A 10149-nucleotide genomic window follows, 5' to 3' on the forward strand; every position below is an offset into this window, starting at 1 on the left:
CTAGGAGATTTTCATGTGGCTTGGCATCTCTCTTCTCCCATTGCTGCTTGCTAGCTTGTTTAATCTTTTATATCTCAAAAGAGATTGACCCGAAATACACCCTACATTAATTCAACCTCGTTAACATAATAAAGACAACCCATGCCCAAACAGGATTATAACCACTGGCAGAAGTTAAGATTTCCAACGCCTAATTTTGGGGGACACAATCCATAACAGGCCTGACTAGGCCATAGTAAGATAAACCACTGTAATACTTAGGTAAGGCAGTGATAGTTCAATAGAAGTCTCACCTTCCATGTGGGAGACCTGGGTTCAATCCCTGGCTGATACACCTCATGCCTGGCCATCACCTGTCTGTATGTTGCTATGACGCTATGATACTGAGCAGTTACAGCAGAGCTTCCAGACTAAGATGGACTCGGAAGAAAGGCCTGGTTGTCTACTTCTAAAAATCAGCCAGTGAAAATTCTATAGATCACGATGGTCTGATCCCCAGCTCATCAAGGGGATGGCACAGAGTTGGGCAGCAGTTTTTTTTCTGTTATGCATGGGATTGCCATGAGTCAGGGACTGACTTGACAGCGGCTAACAACAACGGTATTTGGACAGACGTTTACAGAGCTCCTGTAGACATTTCCTTTTCTCCTTGAAACAACCCTTTGAAGTGCCTGAAGTTCTAGTAGTGCCTGAAATCCTCTAACTTCAGGGCGAAAAGAGAGAATCACTATCAGCCCAAGGCTGATTCTTGTGAGCTGGAGGTCAAACATACCTCCACTCTCCAACGTTTTTACCAATTCTGACACCAGCCATCCACCCCGTGGTACTCTCTACTTTTCTGCTGGGTTCAATAATTCATTGCAATGGCCACACAGAACTCACAGACCATACTTACAGTTAAGTGGTTTATTAAGGAACTAACAGGGTACAACTCAGGATCAGGTCGGGAAGCATGTAGGCAAAGCCTGGGAGGTCCCCTGGAAGTGGAGAGCACATCCTTCCCTTCTTTGGTGCAGGACAGCTCTCTCTGCTCCTCTCAGCCATGTAAGCAAGCAGATTTTCTCAGCTGTGCACATCCCCTTCTAAGACCCCTCAGAACAGGCCTCCTCACGCCCCCCTCAGGAAAGACCTCTTGGCCCGGCATACCCTCTTTCAGCCATACAGGCCTCCTTTCACCCCCCCAAGACAGGCCTTTCTGCCTTCAGCCTCTTTACTGCTAAATGACGCAGTTCATAGCTACTGACGCAGCTCATAGCCAGTCTAGCTGCATTCCTAGCAACAGGATTCTGCCATCGTCACCAAATCTGCCACAGGGCCCCTTATGGGCCTGTCACCAATGGCTCTGACCAGGCCTCTGTCTTCAATATTACAGGCCTTGACCTGTGTTACAGCTCTTTTAAGGTCCTCACCTCCTCTCTCTGCTTCTCCTTTCTCCTTCTTCCTGAAACCTCTGTGGGGCTGGCTGCATATATAAACAAAAACTTATCAATTTCAAGGAGCCCTCGTGGTGCAGTGGTTAAAGCACTCAACTGCGAACCAAAAGTTCCGTGATTCAAAACCGCCAGCAGCTCCGTGAAAGAAAGATGTGGTGGCAGTCTGCTTCCCTGAAGATTTACAGCCTTGGAAAACCTATGAGGTGGTCCTAACCTGTCCTGCAGGATTACTCTGAGTGGACATGGACTGGATGGCAACTCCCTTGGTTTCTGGGTTTTTTATAGCCACTTCATTTGCATGGCACACTGATCAATCACAGGGCAGGCTACAGCCCAGGGCCAGACAAAGAGTATCAAACCATCAAGTTGTTTATATCTTACCCAGGAAATGTTAATCAACCTGGACAAAAGTAACAAACTCTCTGGGGTAGAAAACTGGGACACAGCTAACTCCTCAGGGTTTAAGAGAAAAACCTCTCAAGCTGTTTTTCCAAAGAATCAAGGCAGAAAGCCACATAAAGGAACACATTTCACCCCAGCAGGTCAGGAATTAGTGCCTTATTTCTCAGATATAAAACCTAAAAGACCTTAATGAAACGACTTGCTCAAAGCCTTGCCAGTAATCATTGGCCACTTTAGTCTCCATTAGCAAACCCCAGTTCTACCTTATCCTCTCACCTCCCCATCAGCCCTCCTCCAGCCTACCCTCCCTCCAACACCAATACCCTCCTCCCCTTTCCTATTCATGTAACAATTCATAAAGCACTTCAAGACATTTTAATCTCTTTTTAGCATCATCAGAAGCCTGTGAGGTAGGTAGGGCAAGCATCATTATCCCATTTGGGAGATTGAGTGGGAAGCTGTGGCTCATAAAGTTATGGGACTTTCTCAAGGTCTGAAAACTAGTATGGGCTTCTGGTTTCAGCTTTGACATGTATGCAAAAGCAAATACGGAGCACAGCAGCTGAGAATTGCCCTTGAACGTGTTCTCCCGTTCTCCCTGTTGTCACTGACCCTGCCCATCCCTGGCGCAGCCTTCAGGGGCTCTGCTCCAGGAGCAAGACTCAATGCAGAGGCGGCCACAGCAGCACCATCTTCGTCTGGGGGCTGCCCATACATATCTGAAGAAAGCAGGAATCCGGATCAGTCACTGCCCACTGATGAACGAAGGTCAGTGCCATCCTTCCACAGATGGCCTCACCGAGAAGACCAACTCTTCAGCGTGCATGATTCCAGGAGAGATGGCGGGATCCAGCCACTTTACAACACTGAAAGCCTCACAGCTCTAGATAGACAATTATGCATAAATACCTATCTGCAACACGCTGGGCCTGGACAGATCATCGTGCCAAATGTGCTCTGCGGACGCTTGATAAATAAGTTAGTTCACATTGTTTAAGCCCAGGGATTTCTGGCAAACAGAGAGGAGCCTTGGAGCTGCCACGCTGGGAGGCCTCTCCGGGAATGGGGCCCCAATGCCAGGCTGCTCAGAGGAGAAAGACCCGGCCCTCACCTCAGAGAGAAGGGCAAGCATCAGCAGCTTTTCCTGGCAGTGACAAGAAGCAGCAACAGGGCAAAGGGTGAGGAAGGAGATGTCACTGCACACCCCTCTACCCAAGGTCATGTCCCTGGCACCAGGAGGTCTCAGCAGGCAGAAAGGTTTTTAGCTCGTTGTTTCTTAACCACTAAGAATGGCATAAAGGTCTTCCGGTGGGGGCAACACTGAGGCCTTTCAGAGAGGTCCCTTGACTCAATCCTGTGAAAAAGAAAAGGAAGACATGAAGCTAGGAGGAGGAAACAAAGGTAGCAACGGCCCAGAATTGATAGAACATTCCTTATCTGCTATGGGGAACCTGGGGATATTAACTGACATAATGCTTCTCCCCCTGCAGCATACTGGCATATAACTCCCCAAGCATGATGGACTTCCCCCTCTGCCAATCCTTTGTGCCACTACCTGCTCCTCCCCTCCCTGCTCCCTTAGCACCCCCCACCCCCCAGCAAACTCAGGGAGCTGACCTAAGTTTTAGCATTGAGGGGTGACTGCTTGCTGGGCTGGGCTGAGGAGCTCTCCCATATTCTGGTCCTGGCTCTGCCACCGACTTACTTTTTGGCCTTAGGAAAGTGACTTCCCTCCCTGATCCCAGTTGCAGCCTCCTCATCTGTAAACAGTGTTTTAACTACTTTTGGTTCTCTCCCAGCATCCCCTCCAAGAAGATCTATGTCTCTCAGAGTTCAAGGGGACAAAGACAACTCCCAGGAGTATAATCCCAGCATCCTGGTCATCAATCCCTGCCCCCTGCCCTAAGCTGGGCTGGACCACAGGACTCACCTGGGGGCTGGGCCATTGGGAGGGGCAGAGCGCTTAGGGTGTTGAAAGCTTCTCCAGGGGATCCGGTTGAGCACGACCTTGACCTTGTCCCAGTGGGAGAGATCCAGCTGAGCAGACGGTAAGGGATCACCACAAAGCCCCTCCCCCACACATACTCTCGACCAAGCTCCCAGGGACAGCCCTCACCACAGCCAGGACAAGCCACCTGCTCCAGACAGGAATGCTGTGTCATCTTCCCAAAGTGTCTGGACTTCAGGGTGTCCACACATCCCTATCACCTTCCCATCCTCCCACCTGCCCCCGCCCCCCCCCCACACAATATGCATTACCTACCTTGTGTCCCTGGGAGGATGGACCGGTGTGAGTTGGCTCTGCTGGGGCCTCTGGCAGGTTGGAAGAGTTGCCACTGGGCACCCCCACTTTTGGGAATGAAGCTGCTTTTGCCCCTTCAGAAAGAGAGTCAGGTTACCCAGGGCCAAGACCAGGAAGCCACCCTAACAAGAGGGTCTGTCTGCTGGTGGGGCCCCCGGACAGGCAGGGCACAGGGGAAGGGAGACACAATTGCGCCTCACCTGTCTCCTTTGTCAGTCTAAGCAGGTCACATGGTACCCGCATCTCATTGCCTGGGGCATGTGAGGGTGAAGGTGAAGGGGCCAGGGCAGACTCCTCCTCCTCTTCAGGGTCCTGTGCGTGAAATGGACAGGGGTAATCAGGGCCTAACTAGAGGGTTGAGGCTGTCGGGAGGGAGCCCTGAGGCCAGGGAGGCACCCCTCCACTGCCTCCCCCATGGGCCTATCCACTCACTGGCCTGACCACCCTGTGGCTCACTCACCCTGAGGGGCCTCTGGGTCTGCAGCTGTAGATAGAGCTGTTGGAGCCTCGCCATCTGCTCCAGCACTAGGCACAAGTGTTCTAGGTAACGAAGACCCTGCCCTGGGAGACTGGTCCAGACTTCAGGCTCCAAGCCCCCCTGTGGGACGCAGTGAGGTAGGGAACACGTCTGAACGCACCAGATGCCCACATGAGGCGGCCAGCCTGCTCACCCAGAAGATGGGGGCAAAGCAAGCAGGGAGAGGAGGGACACACACGCCCCACTGGCTTCCCAACTGCCCAGCAAGGCAGGGCCCGAACTTGCCCACTCTTCTGTGGTAGTAGCTCTGCACAGCTAGGAGTGGGGTGAGGCAAGAAGCTGTGACACAACCTACCAATTAGGGGCAAAGAATGCCCTGCCCCGAGAGAGCTCCAGGGAGAACAAGGGGAGCAGAAGGCCCTACTAGTCCCAGTGTAAAAGGACTGTCTACATCCCAGTCTTGCCCACTCTGAGTGGCACTCACCACCTTTGCTTCTTCCAGGCCTGCCTCTAGGCCAGTTTCTGCCTCAGTGGCCTCTTGTTCCCCTGCTGCAAAAGGGAACATTTCACACTCAGGCTTGCTTGGCAGCTGGAGGGGGCGGTGCTGTCGTGACAAGCTGGCAGGTGAAGTCGGGAGTCGGTGGGACCGCTCCAGCACCTGCTCCAGCTTGCGGCTAGCCAGGAGCCTGCCTAGCTGGGGTGGGGGCTCAGAGCGCCCAGAAGGCTCAAAGTCCAGAGAGTCCTGAGAAATGCCTGGCAAGGTGGCCAAGGAGCTGTCCCCAATCGCCATCTCCACTCCTGAGTCCCGGGAGGCCAGTTTCAGAAGAGGCACCTGCCTCCCAGGACCTCTCAGCTGGCCATCTCCATTCCAGGAGTCTGATGAGCACCAATCAGCAGCGTCCTGGATCCGTCTGTAGGTGCTTGTGACTCCAGGCACTACACACCCACGTGCCAGATCCTCCGTAGCCCCATCTGCAAGGAGAGTCAGTGTCAGGCTGGACAGCCACCCCCAGCATTCCTGGCAGCATTCCCCCAGGGAGCGTCCCAGGTGAACAGCGAAGGGAGGAGCCCAGGCAGCCACAACTCAGCTAAAGTATCTCTCTGGATCTGCCAGTGACATGGGGTTCCCTGCACAACAATCGCTGCAAAGAATAAGGAACCCATAATATGGGCTGTTTGGTAGGCAAAGCTCTTTTAGATCATGGCCAACAGCTCCTTGAATGACCCACCTTCCTTTGAAGCGTGTGGGCCCTTTCTTCTCAGGAGCCCTTGTGGTCCCCAATTAGGGTCAGCCTAAGACCTTCAAATCATAATGGGGGTCGGGAGGGGGAGACTGCAGATTCTTCAGCTGCTCACCAAGGGTGAGGGGGCTAAGTATGACTGTGCACAGGCTCAGGGAGAAGAAAACGGGTTCAAAGTGAAGCCTAGGGCCTAAACCTTCTCTCTTGATGCCCCGGGGGGCATCAAGATCAAGTTTCTCCTAGAGCTTATGGGGGAGTGTGATAAAAATTACAGTAGCTATTAACTATTTTGGGCTTTTCTTTTAAGTGAGAAATAGTGAAGATTTTGTGGAGAATTTAAAAGAAAAAAATTACACGGAAAAATGGGAACTAGAAAAGGAGGTAATTAGTGCCCATTTATTGTCACCTCTGTGTCAGGTCCTTCTGCAGAGCCCCAGTTGTACATTACAAACCAAGGCTCGGAGGGGTTAGAAAGCTTGCCTAGGTCACAAGGCCAGCTAAGCGCCAGGGCCGGGATTCAAACCTGGGCCCTTCTAGGCAAGGAAGTCAGCCAGGAAACCCACCCCTGCAGGGAGGGCTCTCCTTGGAAAGCGGTCTGCCAAGGACGGGGCTTTCAGAGCTGCTAGCTGGGGGAGGCAGCAGGCAGATTCGGAAAACCTTCAACCGGGGCAGGAAAGGATCGAGACGGGAGATTAGAAGGAAGTGGACCCAGAGGAAGTGGGATGGAGGTGGTGGCTGGTTTAAACGCCAAAAACCAGAGGGTTTCCAATGCCCACCGCGTCCGCAAATTAATCAGTCGGGCCCTCAAACTGAGAGGTAAGGCGCCTCCGACGGGTGAGCCGCGTGGGGCTGTGAGGGCAGAGAGGGCCTTCCAAGGCGCGCCCCAGGAAGGGCTCGGGAATTGGCTCCAGGGAAAGAGGACCCCCAGGGACAGCGGGAATGGGCAGGTCCGCAGAGGTCCGGGGCTCGGAGATCCGGCCCCGGCCGGCGCTGGGGGCGGAGGCGACTCACCGCGGCCGCCGCGCGGCTCCACCGCGAAGACTCGCCGCCGGCCCAGCATGCCGGCCCCGACGCCGCGCCCGGGCTGCAGCCGGACAGAGCGATTCCGGCCCGCGTACCCCGCGGGTCGGTCGGTCTGTTTAGCTCACTAGTCCGGACCCTGATGGGCGCGGCCCCCGGACACTCCCAGACGGGGGAGGGGGCAGGGCGGGGCAGGGGCGGAGAGGAGAGGGGCTGGTGTGCGGGCGGGGCGGGGGGCGCGCAGCGGGGCGCGGGGATTTGGAGGGCCCAGGGGCGCGGGCGCGGAGGGCTGGGAAGGGGAGGCAACGAGGAGCGAGGACCTCGGAGGCGCGGGGTGGGGAACACCCCTGTCACCCTCTTCCTGGCTGTGGCCAAAGTAAGAGCCCGGATCTGCTGTCTCCCCAACTCGGGCAACCCGGCGCTCCGGCGTCCGACCACAGAGCGGGTCCCCGCCTGGGGACGCTGTTGGGCTCCGGGCGCGAAGTCACCCCGCCCCCCAGTTCACACGCGGGCTCCGTCTTCCTGCCGCCGAAATGGAGCCCCGGGCGGGGGAGGGGGAGCACTGGACCGGAGCCCGGAAGGAAACCGAGGCCCACGTGCTGGCAGTGGGAAGAGCGCTGCCCAGGACGCGGCCTCCCAGCGCCTGCAGCTGTGTGGCTTGGGGCAAGTCACTCAACCTCTCAGACACCACGTGCGAAAAAAAGGGGAAATGATTCCTGTCGACCCCACCCAGTCTGTTTCTCGGGTAACTGGGTCAAGTGAAACAGGGGAGGGAAAATTTTTTACAACAACTGCAGAGCGCGAGGTTGTAGTCTGGCGCGGAACGAGTGTCCAGGGCTAGATCTGAACCCCTGGCCCGTCTCATACCTCCTACTCACTCCAGTACCCTAACGGCGGGGTCCTCAGGATCTGAGAAAGACTTGAGCCGCCGGACCCGGGAGCATTCTGGAGGCGGGGCCAACCTGTTAGGGCTCCCCTGGCCCTACCCCACCCTCTTCTGGTCCGTGGAACTCTATCCCCTTCCTAAGGGGGGCTGGGAGCCCACACAGCTGCTGAAGGTGGGACAGCCTAGAGACTAGACAGGGGCTAGTGGCCTCTAAGCCTCTTCCTCCTGAGGGTGGGAGAAGGGCCGAAAAATACCCCAGCAGGTCCCAAATCCCCTGGGGGCAGGTAAGGGAGCTGGTGGACGTGCTAAATTGCACCTGAGCCTGGAGCCTCTGGGTGGAAGTGGCTGTTAACAGGGAGGGATAAGCCAGCCGGCCCACCCATTCCTGCTCCTTGCTCTTTCCTAACCAACCAGCGGCACTGCTGTGATTCCCATTCATGGCGACCCCATGTGTGCCAGAGTAGAACTGTGCTCCGTAGGGTTGGAAGTAGATCGCCAAATCTTTCTTCCCAGGCGCCTTTTCAGCAGCCGAGTGCCTTAACTGTTTGTTCCACCCAGGGATGCCTTCATCAAGGAGCCTCAAATTATCAGATTCTAACTTTATAAGATGAGGAGACTGAGGCCCACAGCCAAGCCTGAATTATGGACCATCTCTTAAGACCTTGAGCTTTAGGCCCAGGCCCTTCCCTGTTAACCCTGGGTTGGTGGGCTGTCCCCCTCCCCTCCCTGTCCTCCCAGACGGCACCCCTCTGGTCCCTCTATTCTAGATACAGAGAGGGAAACAGAATGCTGGGCCTGGCAGGAGCTACTCTACGCCAATCCAACAGGATATGTGGCACCAATCCCCAAAACCGTGCCAGACCTCACCCCAGCCCTCGCTAGGTAGAAGGGCAGGAGGCTGGTCAGGTGGCTTCCTCCCCTCCAAAGTCAGAGGGTGGGAGGTAAAGAGAGGGGGCCTTTGCCAGATCCGCCCAGAATTTGGAGAATGTGGGGCCAGATTCCAAGCAGTCTCTGTGGTGACTCTGGGGCAGGAATGCATCTGGAAACAGGAAGCCCAACCAGCAGGAATGCAGTGTCTCAGCACAAGCCTTTGTGTGTGGCTCAAAAGAACCCCCCCGCACTCACACACACACACCAACACACACACCCTCTAGGCCGCGGCCCCCATGCCCTGTGCAGATGAGCAGAGCTGAGCCCAGAGCTCTCAGAGCGCCTACAAGTCTATGTGAGGATCCAACATGGGGGCCTTGGTGCCTCTTCCCATTTGCCTTCTGCGGCCCTGAACCAGGCAGCCCTTTACCACCCAGAAGCCTCTGTGGCCCCTGCATAATCTCCTCAGTCTCTCCTTCGCCAGCCTATTAAAAACCAGTTGCCGTTGTGTCGATTCCAACTGATGGTGATCCCGTGCATGTCACGGGTCCATAGGATTTTCAGTGTCTAGTTTTTTGGAAGTAGATTGCCAGACCTTTCTTCTGAGGCACTTGTGGGTGGATTCAAACCACCAACTTGTCAGTTAGTAGCTGAGCACCTAACCATTCTTGCCACCCAGAGACAGGAATCATTTCTCTTTGAGTGGTGCTTGAAGGAATGGGAGGGGCAGCACAGCCACACCCTCACTGCCGATGGGGCGGGATGAATAGCCACTCAGCCTCCACGGGTTCCTGAGACACAGTGGCCTGGCCGAGTCATGCCTCAGACTGAGGCCAGGGATGCGCAGCGGCTTTACAGCCTCAGTGGGGAAGTCCCAGCTTCAGGAAGTGCATTTCCTGCAAGCTCTGCACAGAGCAAGCCCTGTGGGAGGAAGGGCAAAGCCAAAGAACCTGTAGGTGGCTCCTGCCAGGCAGGAGAGGGCTGGGAGGGGCCATGTGACCTCCAGAGCTGTGCCTAGAAGGTTGCCTCTGGGGACAGAGGGGCACGAACCCCATTTGGCAAGCCAGAAACTGGGGAGGCAGCCTCCTTGGTTCCATTCCCAGCTCCTCACTAGCTTCGGTGTCCTCGGGCAGATTGCTTAACCTCCCTGTCCCTCGGTTTCTTTACCTATGAAGCAAGAATGATAACAATACCTACCCCAGAGTTGTAAGAATTAAAAGATTTAAAACACTTAAAATGCCCCGGCACTTCAAAAGTGCTCTAAAATGTTAGTCACTGTTATTATCTAGCTGTATAACTTTGGGAAAGTCTCTTTCCCATCCCTAACTGAAAACAAACCAAACCAGTTGTTGTCAAGTCAATTCCAACTCATGGCGACCTCATGTGAGGCATTAAAGAACACTTTAGTGTTTTTAATGGCTGATTTTTCAGAAGCAGATTGCCAGGCCTTTCTTCCAAAGTACCTCTGGGTGGGTTTGAACCATCAACCTTTCAGCTAGTAGCCCAGTGCTTAACCA

At 54.9% G+C, this 10149-nt stretch overlaps 1 protein-coding gene across 3 annotated transcripts; it reads right to left on the reverse strand.

Annotated features, from left to right (window-relative positions):
* Positions 1–872: 872 nt before the first annotated feature.
* C22H8orf58 (chromosome 22 C8orf58 homolog) lies at positions 873–7023 on the reverse strand. Of its 3 annotated transcripts, none has more exons than XM_049866613.1 (7): positions 6868–7023; positions 5100–5587; positions 4598–4735; positions 4338–4449; positions 4099–4199; positions 3766–3872; positions 873–3189 (listed from the first exon to the last, which is right to left on the reverse strand). In XM_049866613.1, exons 1-7 carry the CDS (start codon positions 6914–6916, stop codon positions 3078–3080), a joined length of 1107 nt encoding a protein of 368 aa, XP_049722570.1. In that variant the 5' UTR covers positions 6917–7023; the 3' UTR covers positions 873–3077. The 3 variants fall into 3 exon arrangements, with proteins under 3 accessions (XP_049722570.1, XP_049722571.1, XP_049722569.1); XM_049866614.1 differs by having other exon boundaries at positions 3766–3848; positions 4099–4211; positions 6868–7021; XM_049866612.1 differs by having other exon boundaries at positions 4099–4211; positions 6868–7021.
* Positions 7024–10149: the final 3126 nt, after the last annotated feature.

This window comes from Elephas maximus, chromosome 22 (assembly GCF_024166365.1).
Source record: "Elephas maximus indicus isolate mEleMax1 chromosome 22, mEleMax1 primary haplotype, whole genome shotgun sequence".
Taxonomy (NCBI): domain Eukaryota; kingdom Metazoa; phylum Chordata; class Mammalia; order Proboscidea; family Elephantidae; genus Elephas; species Elephas maximus.